This window comes from Henckelia pumila, chromosome 2 (assembly GCF_033568475.1).
Source record: "Henckelia pumila isolate YLH828 chromosome 2, ASM3356847v2, whole genome shotgun sequence".
Taxonomy (NCBI): Eukaryota; Viridiplantae; Streptophyta; class Magnoliopsida; order Lamiales; family Gesneriaceae; genus Henckelia; species Henckelia pumila.
The window spans coordinates 180,543,101-180,567,419 of NC_133121.1; the positions used below are offsets into that span (position 1 = coordinate 180,543,101).

General features: G+C 32.8%; 3 protein-coding genes across 8 annotated transcripts; all 3 read right to left on the bottom strand.

The window, feature by feature from the left end:
- Window positions 1-1,039: 1,039 nt before the first annotated feature.
- LOC140880903 (uncharacterized) lies at window positions 1,040-5,326 on the bottom strand. Of its 6 annotated transcripts, none has more exons than XM_073285762.1 (14): window positions 5,069-5,326; window positions 4,592-4,744; window positions 4,359-4,457; window positions 4,039-4,140; window positions 3,695-3,777; window positions 3,227-3,325; window positions 3,020-3,149; window positions 2,837-2,941; window positions 2,446-2,552; window positions 2,312-2,363; window positions 1,954-2,043; window positions 1,779-1,863; window positions 1,373-1,437; window positions 1,040-1,287 (listed from the first exon to the last, which is right to left on the bottom strand). In XM_073285762.1, exons 1-14 carry the CDS (start codon window positions 5,159-5,161, stop codon window positions 1,198-1,200), a joined length of 1,353 nt encoding a protein of 450 aa, XP_073141863.1. In that variant the 5' UTR covers window positions 5,162-5,326; the 3' UTR covers window positions 1,040-1,197. The 6 variants fall into 6 exon arrangements, 4 of the variants coding, with proteins under 4 accessions (XP_073141863.1, XP_073141861.1, XP_073141862.1 ...); XM_073285760.1 differs by having other exon boundaries at window positions 1,041-1,287; window positions 3,231-3,325; window positions 3,695-3,838; window positions 5,069-5,321; XM_073285761.1 differs by lacking the exon at window positions 2,312-2,363 and having other exon boundaries at window positions 1,041-1,287; window positions 1,954-2,036; window positions 2,396-2,552; ... (1 more) ...; window positions 3,695-3,838; window positions 5,069-5,323.
- Window positions 5,327-12,454: 7,128 nt separating this feature from the next.
- LOC140883919 (glutathione S-transferase U17-like) lies at window positions 12,455-14,059 on the bottom strand. The gene is made up of 2 exons (XM_073290541.1): window positions 13,673-14,059; window positions 12,455-12,978 (listed from the first exon to the last, which is right to left on the bottom strand). Exons 1-2 carry the CDS (start codon window positions 13,988-13,990, stop codon window positions 12,607-12,609), a joined length of 690 nt encoding a protein of 229 aa, XP_073146642.1. The 5' UTR covers window positions 13,991-14,059; the 3' UTR covers window positions 12,455-12,606.
- Window positions 14,060-22,368: 8,309 nt separating this feature from the next.
- Window positions 22,369-23,667, bottom strand: LOC140885226 (glutathione S-transferase U17-like). Its single transcript, XM_073292173.1, has 2 exons — window positions 23,335-23,667; window positions 22,369-22,867 (listed from the first exon to the last, which is right to left on the bottom strand). Exons 1-2 carry the CDS (start codon window positions 23,650-23,652, stop codon window positions 22,493-22,495), a joined length of 693 nt encoding a protein of 230 aa, XP_073148274.1. The 5' UTR covers window positions 23,653-23,667; the 3' UTR covers window positions 22,369-22,492.
- Window positions 23,668-24,319: the final 652 nt, after the last annotated feature.

The following is a 24,319-nucleotide window of genomic DNA, read 5'->3' on the forward strand; positions in this document are numbered from 1 at the left end:
TGTATAACAAAATGTAAAAAGAAATTCTTTGGAGTTCATTAATTGTTTTTTTTATAATTAGTTGGATTTTTGATAAAATAAAGATCATATCATAATTAAGAAAATTGACCAAGATATAGTTTTGTGATTTTGGAAATCGAGGCCGTACCGTGAGAGTAGACCAATTGTCGGTCACGTGGGTTGAGCATTATATATATATATATATATATATATATATATATATATATATATATATATATATATATATAATATAATATAATAATGTAAATTAACCCTTTCAAAAAAATAAAAATAAAATGTAAATGAACTGAAAAGGTATTACATTGGAGTGATCATACCAAAGAGATATTTACATGTCTTTCATAAATATTTGATTTAATTTGATAGAGTAAGTGACTATTAGAATAATGATCGATAGTTCAATTCATTTTACCAATATTTTATCGAACGGGCATTTTATATAAAATTTGTCCAATGCGGTTTACCTAACTATTATGTTTGCAAATTATTGCGTTAATCAAGAAATTTACTCAGTATACACAAAGAAAACGCACGTGCATCGCACATGAAAAACTTATAATTAAATATATGTTTATTAATATCTAATACATAATAGTGAAGAGAAATTTGATTGACAAAATTAATAAAGACACAATATGATTAATTAATGGTGGGATAATAAAGTAGAAAATGAGTACAAAAAAAATTCACAATTTAAAGTGACATATTTATATATACTAAGAAAGTGCACGTGTTGCACGTAGATAATTAACATTTGAAAACATAATTAAGAAATTTAAAATATTTAAAGTAATGGTGGATTAACAAAGAAGAAAATGAGGTTTAATTAACATAAAATAAATGATATTAAAAAAATTCACAATTGAAAGTGGTATATTTATATATTAAAAAATGTTAAATTATATATAATGTATATATTTATAATATTTATACATAATATATATATATATATATATAGATATAGATAGATACAGGTATAGAATAGATAAAGATAGATATAAACATGTTATTATCAGTAAATTCACATACATTTGAGGTTATTATTCTTTCAGGAATTGAGTCATTTATAATTATTAAATTAATAGAAACACTTATTATTGTTAAATTCGATAACACTTATTTAGACCTCTACAAGACAATAATGTACACATGGGAACATAATTCTGCACTCGTTATCTAAGTGAAATATGCGGCTTCTAACTCCCTGGCTTTCTTGCCATAGCTTGCAGCTTCTTCTGCCCTTCCCAACATTAAAGAAGCCTTCTCCTATATCATCAAATCGACGATGATCGGAGCCAGCACTTATTTATAGGAACAAATAATGCGAAAACATCAAAAAGAAAAGACGTACCAAGAGACACCACAAGAATGGCACGCCTTCCCGCTGCTTCAACTGCTTTTCAATACCTTGGATTGCTAAAAGGAGCATAAGTAATGAGTTTAGTAAACTAATGCACTGCAGAGAGCAGAGACGTGACCAGGAGTGTTCAGAATCAGGTGAGCCAAAATTGAAATAGTATTTTTAGGAGCGCAAAAAAAAACTAACAGAGAGTAAACCGATTACTGCTAGGTTGAGCCACTCGCAAGTAACTCAGTCAAATCTTGGATCAGGCATTTACAAGAGTCGAGCTCGAGTAGTTGTTTTTAACCGTGTTTCGAGCTGTTAGTGCTGACTCTGTTTTCAAGTACATGTTTGATTTATTTTATTCATCTTGAGGTGCTTATTTCTTTTATGGAGTCAAGCTCACAGTTCGTACCTTTCTTGGGTTCCCCGGTATTAAGAAGCAAACTGATATATACTTCAGTGAATACATCAAGCTGTTCATCAGATGCCCCGATTATCTAGCACAACAACGATAGATGGATGTTTCCCGACCAGCATATATTAGAATAAGGCGAAAAATAAGAATTCGGGTGTATCTGTCAAGGTACCTTAAAGTTAACAGCATCGAATTCATGTCCAAGGAATTCCAGTGCCTGTTCGTAGTCTCCCTTCCCGTACTTAAAGAGACATTCTGCAAGCTAAAATGGTGTGTTTATATTACCAAGACTCTAAAGGAAAAGGTTCACTGATTATTTTCCACTTAAGACGAGCACTCAAAGTTCAAAGCGCGCTCAAGATGTCTAAAATCATTCTTCAAGTCCATTCTATTGACATCTAAGTATCTAACAAAGAATCAAAATGCTGGATTGGAAATTATAATTAGCCAGAAACAACCACTGATTGCAATTCTCAAGGTGGCGCAGAATTGAACACGTTTCAAATGCATGGAAAAAGAAAGAAACGAACCGAAAGGCCCCTCAGCATTAATTGTCGTTTCTTCTCGCTCATCATAGAAACTCTACATAAAGAAATATACATCAAATCATATACCAGATTCGTGTGCAAACATAGTATGGGAGAGAACAATAAGAACTCCACACCTTGATTTCAAACCCTTGAGAAGATCTTCAGCTTTGGTGAATTCTCCAGTAAATGATAGCGCCCACAGTATCAGGATATCAAGGTGCCACTCCAGAAACCAAAATGCCTAAAGCAGGTGGTTCATGTTCGAATAATCAGACTAACAGAGTACCACATCTGAGTAGTTATGCCATACTTGTATAATGAAGTCTCATATACAAAGCATGAAATAGCAACTTCCAAAAAATAAGATAAAAAGATCAAACAAGTGCAGTGAACAAGCCTCTTTATTTCACTCTTCTCTTCCATTGATGCAAACTATTTTTTCCTCCGATGGAAGATAAACTAATTTGTGCATTTTTTTAAATGAGGGAGAGAGATATGAGAAGATGACGACGAGTGGCCACTCACTTGATTTGCTACATTATTGGCTAAAACCCTTAGGCGGTCACCAAACGCGTCAAGCTCACCACGGACATATACACGCAGTAACAAACCAACAGCGTTTAAGTAGACCTGCAAGAATAGAACCCAATTGTACATTATAAACAACGAATAAATAAAATTGCCATAAAAGAGAAGCATCATGTTAACCTCTGCAGGCACCGCATCGCTTCTTTCCAGTTCTTTCAAGATACAATGATCATAAATATCTCGTACGTTAGTCATCGGCGCCTGGCCTTCTAAGTAGCACAGAGCAACATGCCACCAGTTGTGTGTCAACCTAATAAAAATGCATCTTTATGATCTGAATGGAAAAGGTACGTGGAAAATAACAATATGCTATTTGTGAATATCTACAAACATAAAAGACGATAAAGAATGCCATGATCTTGCACAGTTTTCCATGAATTCCACGGCTTCCTTGAAACGACAATCAAACTGGTAAACATGGCAAAGCTGCATAAAGAAAATATCATGATCCTGTAAGAGTCCATTGAAGTACAAAGCTTTTATTGGACAATCAAGCAAATATTTACTTCTAGCCACAAGTAAATTTTATCTATGTAGGAATCTCACACTCCATATACAAAAGCTAATAATGCTTCAAGTTGAGCTACAAAATATGAAAAACTGGCGTTAGTAAAGCCAAAAGAATTTTCAATGATCATATGATTAAATAATGTATCCAAGGAATATCTTTGAATCTCATGTAATTAAATGAAAAAAATATTTCCTACAACAAGTAAAACACATGGATAGGTGATGATGCGGTTCCAATTTAGTGCTATATATTGAATAAGAGAAGTTGAATCCACACAAACTTACAGCATGTTGTGACCAAGGGTCATCTTTATTGATCTCGTATCCTTTCTTTCCAGCTTCCTCTGCATCTTCCATTCTGCCAAGCTCTAATAAAGGAAAGGCAAGCATGCCATATATATAATTCTCATTCCCATTAATTGGCAGGACCTGGTACAAGAATTAATTTTACAAATCTAGGAGGTTCGATTTTCAACTTTTATTGATCTGTTTCCGAAACAGTTGTCTGTGATTATACACAAGAAGATGATATTTGAAATATTGTCACTGAAATGTAAAAGCCATTTCAAAATCATAACTGGGAATGAAGTCACATACGAGATTGGTTCAACCATAACTTCAATGAGTACCTGTTCTACAAGTTTCAGAGATAGATCCGGTCGACCCATATAAAAGCATAGAATTTGAGCTCTCTTAAGTGATACAAGATCTCTAGGGAAATCTTGTAAGAGCTGTAACAAAGCCAATAGAAAGAACCTTAAATAATGAGTACAGATTATATGTAAGACATTTTTATATTTTACTTTAAACATCCAAAGCAGTCTGAAAACTCCAATAATAATCACATCATGACCATACTATCATAATAAATCGACAAAATCTAAGGAAAACAAGATATAAACTAGATCAAGAAAAGGAAAACAGAGAGTGATCAAGATTCAGCAGTAACCTTGGAATGCAACTCCACAGCCAGATCATCGTCTCTATCAGGAGAAACAAAATACAGCAAAACATCAAACATGGCTTTCTCATATGGACTAGCATGATTCTGTTCAAATTCAAAAAGTCCATCCATTAATTTAGAAGATAAGAGAAAGAATAGGCACCAGAAAGTAGGAAAAGCTTAATTATAAGAACCCAAAACTAAACCCATTAATAATATCGAATCAACAAGATATATACGAGATAAGACTTGGCTGCCTCAATGTGCGGCTGAGCACGAGATGAATCCGCGGAGCAGAGAAAATGAGCTGCCAAAATGTTTCCAAGAACACATTGTGGATCGCTTTTTGGAGCATCCAATATCACATACCTTTTTCTCCCATAACTAAGCACCTAAGCAAAATGTAAATTCAAGAACTCATTCATTCCAAGAACCAAAAAGGGCCGAAATCTAAGAACTAAAAGGAAATGACAATTTCACATAAAATAATTCAAGCAATCCAAAAACCACACCATAATTAACATTTCAAAAAAAAAAAAAAAAGCATTTCGAGGGATCAAAGAGCTACACCACAAATAACAATCTAGAAACCAAAGAACTACACAGTAAACAACGTATATAAAATAACCCTCAAGCAATCAAAGAACTTGACAAAAAAAATAACATCAAGAAAACATCTTTCAAGAAATAAAATAAGAAACTAGACCAACATTTACCTGTTGATAGTATGAATTGATGGCAGACATACAAGCATCTGAACAAGTTCTTACTTGGTAACCCCAACAGTCTAATTTCATTTCACCTTCCATCTCTTTCTCTTGGGAGAAATTAAATTAAATCAAATTATGGGTTTGGGTGAGAGTGATTTCTGGAAACCTGGGATTTCTCTTGTGGCCTGTGTGGGCTACACCTACCTATATATATTTGGAACTTGGAAGCTTGAAAATGCTATTTTCTTTCCCTTTCATGGTATATGGGCGTGGGCGTTTTCTCCAAATTTATCCACTTTTAAATTTAATTTAATTAAATTAATAATTTACTCCAACTCCAAAGGACTCATATGAGGTTAGATAATTATAATTACATAGTATTGGCAAATATTTTATTATACAAGTTCAAAACATAAAATTAAAATTTTATGATATATAGAAGGATGAATCCAGAAATTTTGTTGAGGAATACTGGAGGACGAAGAGCAGAGATAATATATATATATAATAAAATTTCAAATATAGCAGCAAAATTTAAATATATGGTTATATTTCAAATTTAATTTACAATTGACCTCAAAACTTTATATTTTTTTTCTGAATAATTAATAATTTCATTTTTCAAAACATATATTATTTTTAATATAAGCAATTAAACTATCGTTCAGACTAGATATTGACATCATTTTATGTGTATAATTTAAATTTTAAAAACATAAGACATTTTATTAATTTCATATCGAGAGCAGCTGCCCCCTCGTCCTTCACTTTTCATGAGCTCCCTATATATCTACAAAAAAAAAAAAACACACACACACATACACACACACATATATATATATATATATGTTTTATATCTACAAAAAAATCTATGTTCGACCACTAAAACCCGGTCAGTGGTAAAAAAAAAAAAAAAATCAGAAAAATCCGATATCAAATTGTAATGGTCTCGCACAAATTTCTTGCATCCTAAAATGCAGGTGGGGCATTTCTCTGCCACATCACATGTAATATTCTTATATAGAAATAATAATATTATTAATTATCATTTTCGTAATATCCAAGTTGAAGAAACAGAAAAATTTAAATAACAAAAATCAGTTTGATTTTTTTTACGAATATTTTTTCGAATGATCTTGTCGTATTAAATTTATCCAATATAGTTCACCTGAGTAACGTGATTTGCATACTATTATATTAATTTGAATATTTATCCAAAGTTCAGTGAAAGATGCAAGTTTCATTATCATAAAAAGATATTATTATTTATTAATAATAGATATAAGTCTAACTTTATTCTGTAATAAAATATATTATCACTAAGAGGCGAACATCCCAAATTTTTAGTAGGATAGAGAATTTTGATTTAGGAACATCCCAAATTTTTAGTAGGATAGAGAATTTTGATTTAGTCATACTAAACGATTCAACTAATTTAAGTTAAATATTTTGATTATTAATTTGATAAATTTATTACTAAATTTTTATTAATCTGTCAATTCATCTCGATTATTTATGAAACAAAGTCTGAACATACTAAATAAATGGAAATTTTTGAGAAAATATTTTATTTTTCATTTTCAAATTATTATTATTTTTCTCCAATTATTTGAATGAACTATTATGTCATAACAAATCAATTCTGAATTTGATGATATTAATCTAGTTGATTGGAAACAATAAAATTTATAACTATCAATAACTTTTAAAATAAAATAATATAAAAGGTAATATATTATATATAATTTCTTTGTTGTGTGACACTATAAATAAAAATTAACACAATTTTTTTTAAAATTATTTTGTATGTGTAAGTGGATGAAGGGAAAATATATATTTTTTGGTAAAGTTAAATTTTCTTACCAAAATTATTTGATAAATATTTCTTTTCTAATTTTTTGTTGCCATATTCATAATTTAAATTAATTATAATATGATAATTATTGAACAGTACAATTTTATGTGTTGCCGTCCCTGAATTAATAGCTAGTCGTGAAGAAGACAAGACATTATATATAAGTAAATATATTGAATTAATTATTAAGCTGATGCATTTTTTTCATCGTAGAAATGGATTCTTCAAAGAATTTTTGTCAACTAGGAAATTATGACTATGAGTGGCCGAGCGTAAATATTCCTCAAATTTCTAATAATTTCAATCTTTCGGAGTCTTAAAAGAACAAAATTGATATTATAATTTTAATCAAAATGTATTTTTGTGCCGAAAGTTTGTACACTTTATTAATTAAATTATGTCTTCTTGTGGTATTTATATTGATTCGACTATGTTACATCACGAGATCTGTAGCAGTTCTACTACTAATTTAACTAATCTATTTTCTAAAACATGATTAAGTAGTTCTTAAATGAGTTAAATGAGTGAAAAATTGGATCCATGATGCTCGAAAATGGCTCAGAAGAACTCCAAATGTTCGAGGAGTTCAGACGCTCCGAACTACAAAATTGGAGGATGCGATCTGTTCGGAGGCATAGGATCAAGTTCAGAGGCTAAGGGTGCGATCGGACGATCCGATTGCGTTTGGATAAGGAGTATGAGCTTTGATTTGATTACACCAGGAGATCGGATGATTCGAAGTAGGATCAGAAGATCCGATCAGGTGTAGGCAGCTGTCAGGATACGTGTTCGGAGGGGTTGATTGGAAGGGATCGGACGATCCGATCTCGGAGATCGGGCCATCTGATCGTCGCTTATATATAGAGGTCCGAGAGCTCAGTTTAATTTGCTCATTCCAACTTCTCCTATCTAGATTTTTACTAGCTTTTAGGGTCTTTTAAGCGTCTACTCGAGGACCAAGAGGCGACGGAGCGATACTGGGGTTGTAGCAGAGTTGTGCCCAAGTTTTGGGGCTATTGTCATTAGTGGACTAACGACAAACACATGTATACTACTAGACTCGGTTTAGCTTAAGTGAGTATCTATTAGTTTAATTAAGGATTTTAGAGGATAAATAGTGATACAATGATTGTCTGCTTATAGGCTTGGATTAGAGGACTTGTGTCGCTATGTTGCTTGCTTTGAGGTACAGACGTACTATCCGAGTTATCCTGGTTGAGTATGGTTGTTTTATGTGGCATTTTGTATATGTGCATGGATTATGTCACAGATATTATATATGCTGCATGCATTACACATTGAGCCTTTATTTATTATTGTTATAACCGGTAGAGGAGTCGCTTAGTCCCATTATATTTTTGGATGAATGTCATGGTTTTGAATCCGGATATGTCCACGGTTAACTGTTTATGGTATGGGAGCCATCTCCTGATACGCCGGCCTAGCGTGCTACATACCATGGAGCCTTTGACTGAGCAATATTCTTTATAGGTTCCCGGTACCCTTCACTTGCATTTTCACTCATAGCACTTGTATACTCATGCTTTCGTACTGAGCTTGTTATGCTCACGTACGGTTTAGTTCTGGACACCCCATTTCATGGGGCAGGACTCAGGTTGGATGGACCCGATGGTAGCAGTCGTTGAACTACAGTAGGGTAGATTGTACTGTACCAATTTTCCGTATTTGAGATTTTTAGCATTATCTTCGATGAGGTTGTATAATGTTTTAGTTTTGCTATTGGACCGGTTGTATTCTGCCGGAGGATGTTAGTTATATTATGTAAGTTTTTGCTGGATTTTCTGATTATTGTTTTTAAGTTAAATTTAGGAGTGTGCAATCGGTTTTAACCAAACCGACCGAACTGAAATTTTAAAAAATCGAACCTACCGATCTATTTTTTAACAAACCGAACCGGCCAAATTTGTATATTAAAACTGACTAAACCAAACCGATAAAAAATCGGTTATTTCGATTTTGACCAAAATAATCGATTTTTTATTTTTTTTATTTAAATTACATGTGATAAGTGCAATTTATGCACTTAATTTATATATTATTTGACTTGGTTTTTGTAATGTATTGAGTGGGTATTATGCATATTTGTTGTTTTTGTGAGTTGCAAGGATTGGTGCAAAAGTACCAAGAAGAAGCGAAAGGATGAAATACGGAGCAGAAACTTCAGAAAATTACTGAAAATTATTGAGTCATTCAAATCCGATCTACACCGTTCAGAATAAATTTTGAGATGTTTTGAAACTACTGTCAAAATTTCAGCTAAATCCGACGGATAGATTGTGAGAATGAGTTTTTTGAAAATTGTCGCGCGCTGCAGAATTTCATACCCGAGATCCATGCCGCGAGACTATAGGCGCGCCGTCGCGAAGTCAGATTTTGTGATTTTTTTGGAAGGAAACTTTGGGTTTTCTTTGAGATTTTTTTTGGACGATTTTAGGGGCATATAAAAAGAGATATTTAGGCACAATTAGAGGGATGAGCTGGACAAGAGAAGCCACAAAAAATCAGCCGCACACTTTGGAGATAATTGAGAGGAGAAAAAACGGCACCCAAACAACAGAACCACACAACTACGCATTCAAGTAGGCTTGAGACACAGATTTGAGACATGGGAGCGAACGACGAGGGATAATCGAATCACAAGATAGAAGACATTCATCTGGGGACGGAAAATCAACTCTACTCTGTGATTTTTATTATCTGCCTTGATTTATTATGAGATTTTTTGGACATATCTATGTGTTTAATTATTTCATTATAAACATATTGGTTGTTTCTAGAGATTGACGGATCTTGATTGGAGTTTCATGTTTTGACTATTATTTTGCCTACGATTATTTATTCTTAACAATTTATTTGTATATTTCAGTTTTGATTGTCTTTCAATTACTTGATCACTAATTGAATTGTTATATTTATTTGAAATCTGGCACTCGTAATATGAGATTTTGAATATAATCATAGGAAAAAATAACTTAGGATTTTTGTAGAGGTCGAGAGGCCTACAAGTTCCTTTGAGGTCATTGAAAGATAACCATAGAACTTGATTAAATTATTTTGTTGTTTGCAAACTCCGAAAGGCAATTTACGGTCTCAAACAAGCTCCACAAGCTTGGTACAATGAGCTCAAGGGATTTTTGATTTCTTATGGCTTTGTAAATTCACTAAGTGATACTTCATTATTTATCTATCATACTGCTGCCATAACATTGTATTTTTCAGTCTATGTGGATGATTTAATAGTGACAGGAAACAATACCCAGCTGCCTCAACAAATTCGTGCATGCTTTGGCTGCCCGTTTCTCAATCAAGGACCTTGGTGATCTCAATTATTTCCTTGGTGTGGAGGTACTGCCCACAGACTCTGGTATGCTTCTTACTCAACACAAATATATAAGGGATCTCCTAGCAAAGACAAACATGAATGGAGCCAAAGAGTGCACTACACCGATGTCATCTACTCAGATTTTACGTTTCATGATGGATCTAAGCAAACGGATGCCACGATATCGGAAGGTTGTTGGAGCTCTACAATATCTATCTCTTACTCGGTCAGATGTGTCTTATGCAGTAAACAAATTGGCTCGTTTTATGCATTCTCCAACCGAAACTCATTGGTCTGCTGCCAAACGAGTTCTGCGCTACTTAAAAAGCACCATTCACTTTGGTCTTTTTCTGAAGAGAAACCAGCAGCTCGATGTTACTGCTTTCATCGATGCCGATTGGGCAGGAAATCGTGATGACTACACTTCTACATCAGGTTACATTGTTTACTTGGGAGGTAATGCAACTGAGGTTCTCTGGATGCCGATTGGGCAGGAAATCGTGTAACTGAGGTTCTCTGGATTAAAAATCTGTTACAAGAGCTCCATGTCCTTTCGTCGTCTACTCCTCGAATTCTTTGTGATAATATTGATGCCACATACCTATCTGTGAATCCCGTATTTCATTCACAAATGAAACACATAGCCATTGATTATCACTTTGTACGTGATCATGTTGCTAGAGTCTCCTTCTCTGTTTCACATGTTTCATCCAAGGATCAACTGGATGACACCTTAACGAAACCGCTTGCTTCTGCCTCTTTTCAAGCTTTGCGACCGTCTTGCAGGGGCCTGTAGAAGAATCTGACTCAACAACAAGATCAATTCTTATTAAATCTCCACATCTACGGCAACTGAATAAATTTTGAAATGATGTATTTTATCTACTTCCATGTATATAGGATATAGCTTAGATAAGTTGTTACTTGTACAGTTCTATAAATGCTTGAAATATGTAAATGATATATATCATTAAGAATATACAATCCTTTCACATACCTCCTAGACATTTAGGCTTACGGAGAAAGCCCCATGTTTTTCAATGCATCTTTCTTCTGCCATTCTCCATACCCCACCAGAAATCTGCAAATTCCTTCTCCATAGCTTCACACGTCGACTTAGGAATTTGGAAACAAGCCATGGCATAGATTGGAATCGCCTGTAGAACTGATTTGATTAATACCTCCTTCCCTCCAACCGAAAAGAATTTGCTTCCCCATCCTTTAATTCTGCTAGAGACTCTCTCAACCAGGTAACGAAATTGAGTCTTTTTTTTAAAATTTTGGAATGTTTTGTTAAATGTATAGAAATATAAATGAAAATTAATTTTAAAAGCCAGTAAAATAATTAGTGACAACTTTCCATATTGGTTACTTTGAAATGGAAGAATAATCTTTTTGTTATGTGGCAAAAATCGGCTTGGCTTGGAATGTGTACGTAAACACGACTTTGCTAATTTTTTTGTTATGCTAATAAAAATATTTGTAGCCTTGTCGATTATACGATAATTCAGTAGGCCTTGATTCGGTGATCCCCCCTAAACATGTGTATCGAAACGTAATTAATTTAAGATAAATAAATACTTCCTAAAACATTTCTAAAGAAAGAAAACATAACCTCCGACAGGGGTTTTGTGGAGATATCGGCAGGCTATAGTTGTTCTATTGAAACATATTCCATTCTGATATGCTTCTTGAGTATATGGTCTCGGATAAAATGATGTCTGATGATTGTGTGCTTGGTTCGAGAATGCATTACTGAATTGTATGTGATTTCAATTACACTTGCATTGTCACAAAATATAGGTGATTCCACATCATCAATTCCGTTGTTTTTCAATTGCTATTGAATCCATAATAATTATGCACAACGGCTAGATATTCAGCTTCGACAGTGGAGGTAGCAATGGATGTTTGATTATTGCTGAATCATGAAATAATTGTCACCTAATAATTGCAATGATCCACTTATGTTTTCTTGTCTAATTTACGTCCGGCATAATCGGCATCTGAATATTAATCAATCAAGTTAAATGTATGTAGAATCCTTAGGATACCAAATGCCCACATTTTGCGTTCCTTTAAAGTACTTAAAGGTACTTAAGTTAAATCGGGATTTGGTCTTTAATCTAACGATTTGGTCTTTTTTCCCACTTTGATTCCAATTTTTTGGATTGGTGTGTTGATCCATCAGCACTCTAACAAAACATCATCAAATTATATGAAAGCAAAGATCGATCGACTTATTGAACTACGATCCGACTTTGACAACTGACGTTATCAATGTGATACATGCAAAAGGAAAATTAAGATAACACAGAAGAACATGAAAATCATGCACAAACATTTTCATTCAGCAGCCGCTTCTGGTTTCGTGGCCTGCATTTTCTTGAAGAACTCCAACAACGTCTGAGGATTCAGCATAACATCCTTAACAGAACTGTCCGAATACATCTTATCGACCCATTCCACCAAAAGCGGCGCCTTCTCCTCGTCGAATATTTTATGTCCGATCATAGTTTCTGAAACCTTGATCCATCCCACAATACTCCCCAACGCGATATCGAGATATCCCACGTTTTCTCCTCCGAAGAAGGGTTTCCCTTTGCTGCAATCAGTGAAAGCTTTCTCCAACAACACCAGTCCCTCGGATATTTTATCCAGCAACTCTTTTCTCGCCTCTCCTTCTGATCCGCGAAGTTGCTTGAATGATTCAAACCACTGAAAGAATTGTTCATTTTAAGATTGTGAGCAAGATAGAGGTATTGATTGATTTTATTATATATGATTTTACAGCTACACATAAATTACAGGAAAAATTACAATTTTAATTATATATAATTTTCGATTCTTATTAATCTATACTATATTATCTATAGTAGTCAGTACTATATTATAATACTTCATACCCTTATAAAAACTGTTTTTGGTATGGTCTGAAGACATCAAAATTTTCTTCCAGTTTTGCCCCTTGATTGCAGCCAAATTTTAAGTGGTGGTGAACATTTTTTTTTTCAAAAATATTTTCACGTTGCAGCAGTTTCTATCCTCTAATCTCATTTTCTCTTCAATTAAAAATCTAACTGCCCACCTACATGCATTAATTTTTGGAGCAACTGCAATTTCTTCTTCGAAACTAAAAACACATTTCTTCTCTATTACTTTCCTTAATTTTAATTCTTTTTGTTTCCCCTTTCAATTGGTTTTATGTGTTTTATATTGACAAAAAAATGTTTTGAGCTTATAACATTACACTCACAAAATTTTAATATCATACATTATATTAGTTGTGTGTGCTCCGTAACTAGTTTTAATAGTTTTTCTTCTTAAATACTGATGTGGTACTACGTACGTAATACTTTTGTATACTAACGTAAAATCAATATTGGGCACATAAGTGTGACATAACACATACCTTTCCGTCGATATAATCTGCCCAGAAAAGGGCCATGGCACGATCATAGGGATCCGAAGGGAGAATCGACGGGCCTTCTTTCCACGCCTCGTCGATGTACCCAACAATGATAAGCGATTCGCAGACCGGCTTATCGCCATGGATAAGAACCGGGATCTTCTTGTGCACGGGATTGGCTTCAACAAGGATCCCACTTTTCTCATGTGGGTTCACTTCAATAAGCTCGTATTCCACGGATTTAATCTTCAAAGCCATTACGACCCGATTAACAAACGGGCTTTCCAGGATTCCGACAAGCTTCACGCCACTTGTTTCCATTGCTCAAAATACGTACTCTGTTTTTTTGCCTGAATAATTTGAGGAACTTTCAAGGTTTTAGGATGGTCTTTTTTTATCTTTGAATTTATTGTCCCACTGCCATCTCGCCAGGCTGGCAGATAAATAAATAATAAATGATATCTTGTCGTCTTTGTTTGGGAAAAACCAAGGCCGAAAGGAATCTTGTAGCTTCGATATGATCGACAACATAAATCAACACATTTAATATATATTTTATTCCAATTCAAGCTTTTGAATGGTTCAAAAAGTGTTTTCATGATGTTCGTATAATGTCTGAGATGATTTTATATGCCAATTTTGTGAAATTGATTTTCAACTTGATTTGATTGAAAATAAAAATTAAATTTTATTTCAAAATTATAGTTTTTCATATGAATTGAAATATTAGATCGATCCGTTTTACAGATATAAATTCACGATTTTTGTTTTGGTTCGGATCAAGGACTTGATTTGAGACCCAATTGTATCAAACATTTTATCCAGATAAAAAAGGTCTTTAGAACCCCACCCAAGTGTCAACAAACCATCGTAAGTGTTAGTTTTAGAAAGCTTTTCTACGTACCTACACACGACGCCACCTTATTTTTACATGAAAAATGGCAGAGACTATGGTTTTTCACACACGCATGACATATATATATATATATATATATATATATATATATATACTAGCATCTTGCACACGCAATGCGTGTGTTTATCAAATTATCATATTAAAAAATAATTTATAAATAAAACTTGTTAATCTTTTTAAAAAAAAAGAAACCAACTCAAAGTAGGTAAACATATGCGAAAGTTAATTTTTGAATTTTAAAATTAAAATATGTTAAATTTGAAGCATAAAATGGTGGAAAAGTTACATGAAATTAAATTGAAATTGTTAAACAATATTTTTTTTAAATTTATTGGATAGGGTTAATTTTTAAAGTTCACATAAAAATACCAAAAAGTAATTATTAAGACACCTTCTTGCTTTATTAAAAAATAATAAAAATAGATTAGTTCTTGCCATTTCGAGAAATCTCATTTTCTATTATCGTTTGGTTTGAGTGATATGATAAGTAATACATATATAAGTAATATAATGTAAGAGTAATGATACCCTGCACACCCTTACCCTGCACACCTGTGGGCACCTGCCTACGTGGCGCGCCCACAACCACACAATTGATTTTTACAAAAACTGGCTGACCAATCATGGACCGCCACGTATGCGGTACTCATGTTACCCTGCACACCTAGGGTGCAGGGTATCATTTCTATATAATGTAAATTAAAAATAAATAAGAAATAATAGTTAATACATTATTTGATTTGATGGATATATTATAATTTATTTGATTTAATTGATGTAAAATTAATAATCAATAGATGGATAAATAATATGACGAGAATAACGCGAAATTGAATGAGATAAGTTATACATAGATTAATAATACACCAAACCAAACTATGTCTCAATGTTTTAGATGTATAATTTTGTAGTTAAAACATCACTTTTCAATTTTGTCAAAATATCCTCATATATTGACTTCGAGTCCAGCCTCTATCTGTAAGGAGCGAATGGTCATTATTTTTTATTTAAAGATTTAACAATTTATTTGCTGTCTGAATAGGGTTTTCGGTTACGTTTTGGATAATCTCAATGTTTTAGATGATAATTGACCCATTTTTTCTTCATTTGAAGTTGATTATTTTATTTATTTTTATTTTTATTTTAGTAATGATGAGATTAATTTAGAGCGTTAAAAGATGTTATTCAATGAAATTATTGGACATATTTGTAATTTTTTGTCACATGTATACTGTCGGTTCTCTGCGATTTTGACACAACATCACTGGATTAATCCAAGCAACTTAATTCTGTTCGGATCAAGTTTTTTTATATTTTTTAAATGAAAAAAAGAAAAAAGAAAAAAGAAAAATATACTAAAACCTGAGAATAATCGGACGGTTTTAATTTTTTTTTTTCAAATAATGTATCTTGAGTATTTATTGTCTGGATTAATTTTTGTTTTAAAAAAAACTAACGAATAACCACTAAATAAAATCGGCTGCATGCGTGTGACAACGATTACATTTTCTTAAATTGCCTACCGCCAAACCCCCATTGTTCAAAAAAAGAAAAGAAAAAAAAAACACAGACACACACAAAGCCGACAAATTCAATAATTGATCAATATTGAAAACACAAATCAACACATTTAATAAATGTTTAGACTAACTAAAACCCATATAATGGTGCAGCACAACCCTTAGTCTAAGGGCCTTGGATCAGTGAGCCTACATGTTATATGAGATCTATCGATTAAGGGGTGTGCTTTAGGGCATATATGTATAGCTAGGGTTCCTTCGACCCTACCCATGGGGTATTACTCCCCACATAATTAGACCAATCACAACACTCCACAACACCCATGGGATATTACGGTTCGTTCGACCCTACCCCATGGATTTTACCCTATGGGGTAGGTGGCAGCATGTAAGTGGTCCATTCATGTGAGGCCCACGTCAATTGATGTGGGGCCCACATGAATTGGCCAATTACATGCCTACACGTACCCCATGGGGTAGGACCGAACTTTTCGGGTATTATCCCATGGATAGGTTCGAAATTTTCGTATAGCTAGTCTCGCCCGGCCCATATATGTCCTACTTGACTACATTATAACCAATAATTAAACATCAACAAATGTTATTATTGATATCAATTTATTTCTATTATAAAATGATGAATGAGTGATAAAGTTTTTTCATTGTGTATATACATTTTTACCCTTTCATTCTATATAAATGAGATAATAATGAGGGTTATATAAGTAAAATTACAAAAAAATAAAAAGTGACAAAATTGAAAAATGCACAAGACGTACAATTAATGTAATAATTTCACATATAACTTCTATTTTAATGAACTCTATTTAATTCTATTTCTTTCATTTCAATTCCTTCCTATTATTAATTGGGTCAAATTTTCATACATACATTTTATATGTTATTATTATTATATTTTTTTCATTTCATCCATTATTTAAAATATTCAAATATAAATTTTTTAATAATATATTAATATTATTCAATCAAATAATAGAATATTTTCACCTTGCAAACAAATGCATACACTAAATTTATATACATTTTGTCCACTTTACTTCCTTCATATATACTAATTGTGTTGAATTTTCATACATTAATTTTTTATGTTATTTTATTTTTATTTCTATTATAAACGTATGAATGTAATGGTAAATAATAGAATATTATCACCTTGCAAACAAATGCATACACTAAATTTATATAGATTTTGACAAATTCTCAAAAAATATTTAAAGTAAATAGACTATATCTAATTCTATAACTTTCACTTTAGTTCTATCTTACTATTAATTGTGTCAAATATCTGTCATACATAATTTTTTTTTGAGAGATACATAAAATTTATATGTTCTTCCACTTTACTTCCTTCCTACTATCATGTGTTGAATTTTCATACATTAATTTTATATGTTATTTTATTTTTTTCATTTCGTCCATGAATTTGCAATATTCCAATATAAATTTTGTAATAATATATTAATACCAATCAAAGAATAGATTATTGTCACCAATAAATAGTATGATTGTAATAGTAAAGTTTCTCAAAAAAATATTTTGAGTAAATAAACAAAAATTAATGGACTCTATTTAATTCTATAACTTTCACTTTAGATATATCCTACTGTTAATGGTATCAAATATCCGTCACACATAAAATTTATATGTTTTTCTACTTTATTTCTCTCCTACTATTAATAGTATCAAGTTTTGATACATGCATTTTATATGTTATTATACACCATTTCGTCCATGTATTTGCAATATTCCAATATAAATTTTGTAATAATATATTAATATCAATCGAATAATAGATTATTATCACTAATAAATAACAGAGATGGTAACAATAAAGTTTCTCAATAATTATTAATTATTAATAATTCAATCAAACAGTGTATCCGATTTGATATATGGATGGATTCTTTTGTTAGACGTACGTCTGTCAAAATTTTTTGTAGACAAGATCATAAAGAGCAAATTAGACTACTTTCAATCAAATGGAAAAAAAAATGAATTTATTCATATATATTTTTCAAAAAATTTGCGTTTACATTTATATATATATATTTTTGAACAAATTTATATATTTTTTGTTAGTCCTAAATCGTGTGGAAGGACCATGAACATATTAGGCAATACTTGAAAATTCTAGTTCATATAGATAATAGAATGATTAGAATGTTGTGAAAAATTCTAAGCCTCGAAGTTTCCATGGCCGTCAAGAGAAATGCAAAAACTTAACAAGAAAATCCAGACGATTATAGAGATGTCATCATGTAGCGTGTAGAAGTGTGGGAGGCTAGTGTAGGGAGTTATGAAACAAGAAGTTATATAGAGTAGTGTAGAGTATTCTGGAGATTTGATCTCAACCATTACATTCTAGAAAGATCTAGATAATGTAGATGCATGACTTGTATATATAGGGGCATGAGTTTATTAAAAACTCAAGAATTGACCAACTTATTCTTCATTCAAACAAGTTTAATAGTTTCTCAATCTAAAAATTCTACGAGATTATTGTGTCGACTTATCCATTTAGTCACCCAAGATCATCCATAAGACTGCTTTATGACAAGAGAAGGCTGCATGTCAAATGCTTTGTTTTGTTTTACTGAAAATCATTCACTCATGTTGGAGCACGACTTAAGCTGTCTTTTCATGTCTTTAGTACGTACACAAATAGAAAATAACTCAAAGGACATGAATCCATGAAAGAGCAGACGTTTTCATGTAGTAGTTGATTCTGGTTTCGTGGCTTGAAATTTCTAAATAATATACCACAATGTCAGAGAATTCTGTATGACATCCATAACCCGATCCGCAGAATAAAGAGACCCGTTTTTTCTGAGGCTGTTAAAGCTTTGATCGAACATTGTTGGTGTTTGCAACTTGAAAAAAGGCCTAAGTTTTCTGAGGTTATTAAGGTCTTGGATTAGTTTGCATTCACCTCACACAATTTTGATCAGGTCAACAAATTTTATCATTGAATTCAGAAACTTATTGGTCATACTCACAGACAACTCAATCTTCTTGATTTCTTGACTCTATAATCCTTGAATCTTATGTTCTTTTCAAGGTACGAAACTTTTCTTTTTTGAAAAAATGTAAGAAATAACAAACGGGTCGCCCATGAGGGCCGACCCGACCCGACCCGACCGAAATAATTCAAAAACGATAGTTTGAATTCCGGAGGGAGTAGTTTTTATTAACTACTCTTTTAACTCTCATTATCTTGGATAATAAGAGTAACTTCCAACATCTCAATTAAAAAAAAAATAAAGAGGACCGAGACATTTTCTGAGAGATTTGTATCAAAATCATATCACAATTAATTTGCATTTGGATTGTGCAAAACGTTCGTGATTGGATCCGGATCATCGAAACATAAATATCGTCGGAGGCAAGGTTGGTAAATCAACTACAAACGATCCTATATCGAATTATGTGTTATTCGATTCGAGATATTCGAATATGTTTTTCCGTCAAAAAAAAAATTGTTAATTTAAATAATAGAAGTTTTTTTGTTACCACTTACTTTGCACGCACTATAAAACTATTCGATTGAGAGATTTTATTTGATTCTCTTTGAAAGATAGGATAATTTAATCGTGAATTCAGATTTAATCCATCCTTGTAGTCTAATCACTTGTTCTCAAAGAAAAATCATATGCAGGTTTACTGAAAAAAAAAAACATAACAATAATAATTAAAAAAAATCTACACTAGTATATGGTTGGAAAAAGCTACATTCGCAAATTTAAGGTTAGTGTGAAGTTTCGGTTGGGAAAAAAAAACTACATAAGAAATGAAGTTATTAGAGTGAAGCTACAATAGTCATTGACACTGAAAGAAAGGAAACTCGACCTCACGTGGCATGATGTCGTTTTCGTTTTCCTTTGCCACCCACCCCTGGTCCCCTACTATGATTTGATTTGTCTTCAGAAATTTGTATAAATATGAAATTGAAGAATATGAAATTTGAGTAACTATGAAATTAAATCAATAATTGACAATAAATAAATAATCGAGACTTCGTATTTTGATATCAAGATATAATTGAGAATTAGATTTTTGAGAAAATTGTGTGAAAATTAAAAATGAAAGAGGTTGGGATATTTATAGACAAAAATATTTTTTTAAAAAAATCGTTCAACCCGTCGGGTCGGATCCGAGCCGACCATCCGGGTCGATTGTTGCACGATGGCCATGTAATTGTGGCCGTTGATCATAAAAAGCCACAAAATCGTGGTTTTTTTTTTTATTTCAAAGGCTCGCTCGGCGGGTCGAACCAACAACCCGTCAGGTTGACCCAATGAGACATCAACAATCACTTCATCGTGACCATTGATCTCCAACGTTCACTTGATCAATGCTGAAGAGGGTGGTTACTTACGAAAGGCCCAACGGCCAAAGATGGAGGATGGTGGTTTTCGGGAAAGTTTCAGACGAGAACTAGCAGTGTGCGGACACTATCCCTCGTTGTGCGACTCTGAAACCAATATTCCTCGAGGTAGAATTGGTCGACTTCTAGGCGAAGATGTCCGTTTTCAGTTGTCGGAACAGTGGAAAGCCCTGGTGTGTGATGGATTTCTTGCATCAGAAAGCCGGGGAAATCCGAAAGAGAGTTCAACAAATCCTCCGCTCGTCGGATATCATGATCAAGATTATTATTTCCTTTCTTCCTAGAATCCATAGATTTAATTTTTTTTAAAATATAAAGTATAATTTTGGTAGTTAAAACATCACTTTTCAATTTTTTTAAAATATCCTCATACATTGACTTCGAGTCCAGCCTCTATCTGTAAAGGACCGAATGGTCATTATTTTTGGTTTAAAGATTTAACAATGTATTTGCTGTCTGAATAGGATTTTCATTTACTGTAGTAGTCCGGTCTCATTTTACAAGATTAATTTGGTTAAACATGTTTAAAAATAATAAAACATGATTAAGAGATTTTTAAATATATCAAACGGACCAAGATTGGATCCAGAATGTCCAAAAATGGTTAATGGGCTTATTTGGGCTCGGGTGGTTCGGAAGGTCCGAACCCAATGCATTGTAGAGTTCGAAGGATCCGAAGGGTTCGGAAGCGGCGAAGGAGTTCGAAAGCTCTGGAGAAATCGAAACGTCTGAAGTATGATCGTATTTAGGCCATGCGCATTTGTGACGTGTCATTAACGTTTGAACACGTAGTTGATGCATGGGATCGGAACTTTTGAAGTAGGGATCGGAGCTTCCGATCGTTGCAATTCGGAATGTGGCATGCATGCGGAGATCGAAACGTACAATCGGGAGTTCGAAGCTTCCAATCTCTGTCTATAAATAGGGGTCCGAACTTCAGATTTTTTGGCACCATTTCCACTTCCTCTCTCTCGTGTTCTGATTAGTCTCGAGGGTTTCCAGCCATCTTTATCAAGGGGCGGGTCTCGGCGAAGCCTTCTCTTTTGGGCCCAATCGCTTATATTCGTTTGTTAATTGTTAATTTGGTCACCGACGGGCCTGCCATTTTCACACCTCTAATTTTCAATAATAATTAATAATTGTCTTGGACAATTTATGGTGGTGGTGGTGTTTTTGTTTTTGTTTTATTAATTTATTTATATTTTTTTGGAGATTTGAAGTGTTACTTGAGATTTGAGAATTGAAAACTTTTTACTTGTGATTTGAAGTAGACAGGTATTTCTTTTTTTAAGTTTTTTATTTATTTTAATGGTATAATGATATAATGATAAGTTTCGAATTTGTTTTAGTAGAGAATTTTAATCAACTAATTAACCTAATTAGCAGGGACATTGTTGTTAACCTTTCTCCAAATAAAAATTTTACATTACCAAACAACAAATCAAAATAAGCATCGACAATGACTCGATCGTATCTTAACAAACGTATAATTTAATTTAATATTAATAGTGCTAATACAATAAAAAATAATGTTAGAAGTACAACCAATATATCATATAATGATGTTTACAACAATTATTTCATGATATTTTGCTATTATCTCGTGAGATTTTGATATGATATCGTGAGATTTTACATTCAATGTATTGTGAAATTTGATAAATTAAAATTTTGTATTGAGTTTTTTGTGGTGTAAAAATTGTTGTACAAATTTGATTGTACATATAGCATTACTCTCCAATAAATCATGAAGTACTCTTTTACGCTAGTTTGAACTCGACCCGTACTATGTTTCATTTTATTAGCATCAAAATGAATCAAAACATGGCCTTGTAAAAGCAATGAAGCCACACAAATTCCAGAAATATTGAGCTTATGCAAGAAAAAACAAGTTTTCTGACTAGAGTCATTTTTCGTGTTCTTAGTACAACAATTTAAAATAATTCAAAGGACATGAATACATGAAAAAGAGCCAGTCATTCTCATGCAGCAGCGACGTCTGGTTTCATGGCCTGGAATTTCTTGAAAACCTCCAACAATGTCTGAGGATCCAACATAACATCCTTGACCGAATCCTCCGAATAAATCTTATCGATCCATCCCATCAAAAGCGGAGCCTTTTGCTCGTCGAATATTTCTTGTCCGATCAAAGTTTCTGCAACCTTAACCCATCCAACAATGCTCCCTAGTGCAATATCCACATATCCCACATTTTCTCCTCCGAAGAAGGATTTCCCTTTGCTACAATCCTTGAAAGCCTTCTCCAATAACACTAATCCTTGGGATATTTTATCCAGTGTTTCTTTTCTTGAATCCTCTCCTTGTGATCCGTGTAGTTGCTTGAATAATGGATACCACTGAAATTGTTCATTCCAAGTTTGTGAGCCAAAACAGAGTGGTATTCAAATATAATTTGCAAGGCACGTACCATTTACTTTTTATCACAAGGAAAAATTATGTTTTTGCTCCTACAACTTTTATGTTTCAATTTACCGTCTCTATACTATTTTGTACTTTTTTTTTTCAATTTTGGTTATTTTCATTGGAATGTAGACGTGTAGTCCGAAAACAATGATGTATTATTGGACAACGTATTCGATGTCATGTCAGCTAGAGACAAACTCATAAATTTTGTTTAGATGGATGCAATTCTTATAAAATCACAAAAGCATAACTTATACCCTTGACGGGTTTGCCTCTCATGTCAGTTCTTTCTTGAAAAAGTGCAAGTTAGTGGACTAAATCTGTGACTTGACCAATAACATAACAAAAAATGGAAAAATGAGACATAAGTGTAATTATTTTCTCTTTGTAAAATCATTACCTTATCGTCAATATAAGCTGCCCAAAACAGGGCCATGGCGCGATCATAGGGATCCGAAGGGAGTATAGACGGCCCTTCATTCCACACTTCATCTGCATACTGAACAATGATCAACGACTCACATATCGATTTATCGCCATGGATAAGAACTGGGATTTTCTTGTGCACTGGATTGGCTTTAACAAGGATTTCGCTTTTTTCGTGTGGATTAACTTCAACAAGCTCGTAGTCAATGGATTTAATCTTCAAAGCCAATACAACCCTGTTAACATATGGGCTTGGAAGTGCTCCTAAAAGCTTTACACCACTTGTTTCCATGGCCAGAATACTCGGAAGCCTCCAAAGGGCACTATTAGTCTATTAATGGTTTGATTGCTATAAATGATTATTATTTAGGGTTTTATAATTTTAAATCTTGAATCTGTCGCACATGTACCTTTGGCCGGCTGGCAGATGAATAAAATAATCGGATGATAGAAACTTTATGGTAAAATAAACTATGATGAATGCTTAGTATCTAGTGAACTTTTTTACAAAAACTATGGCCGCAAGGAATCTTACAGCTTCGCGGTTTATTCTGATTTTGGAAGTGTTTGAAAATTTTGTGAAAAAAAAAAAAAAAAGTGCTTCTTAAAACTCTCAAACAGTGCCTCAATTTCTTTACTAACTAGCTACAACGTTGGCGATACCTATATGTCTTTCCCTTTGTCCGACATCGAGTATCACCCTTCGATTACACTGACTATTCGGGAATATGCTGCTTCTATCGATGTAACACAATGAATTTTCCGAGATAGTTAAAAGAAAAATTCGCAATCATTTATTTTTAGAATTTATAAATATTTTTTTAATATAGCAAAAAATAAGATTATCTCACAAATCAATTTTGTTAGATAGATTACTTACGGAAAGGGTATTTCTTCTATAACAGATATGGATCCAATATTCTATCCGTATCACAGATATATATCATAAGATCATCTCA

Excerpts from the sequence above, each read along its gene's own strand:
- LOC140880903 (XM_073285760.1), bottom strand. The coding sequence starts at position 5,161 with ATGGAAGGTGAAATGAAATTAGACTGTTGGGGTTACCAAGTAAGAACT. Across the intron at positions 2,044-2,311 it reads TAATGCTGAGGGGCCTTTCG|CTTGCAGAATGTCTCTTTAA; the intron begins GTTCGTTTCTTT and ends ACACCATTTTAG. Across the intron at positions 1,288-1,372 it reads CATTCTTGTGGTGTCTCTTG|GAGAAGGCTTCTTTAATGTT; the intron begins GTACGTCTTTTC and ends TTGATGATATAG.
- LOC140883919 (XM_073290541.1), bottom strand. The coding sequence starts at position 13,990 with ATGGAAACAAGTGGCGTGAAGCTTGTCGGAATCCTGGAAAGCCCGTTT. Across the intron at positions 12,979-13,672 it reads CAGATTATATCGACGGAAAG|TGGTTTGAATCATTCAAGCA; the intron begins GTATGTGTTATG and ends CAATTCTTTCAG.
- LOC140885226 (XM_073292173.1), bottom strand. The coding sequence starts at position 23,652 with ATGGAAACAAGTGGTGTAAAGCTTTTAGGAGCACTTCCAAGCCCATAT. Across the intron at positions 22,868-23,334 it reads CAGCTTATATTGACGATAAG|TGGTATCCATTATTCAAGCA; the intron begins GTAATGATTTTA and ends GAACAATTTCAG.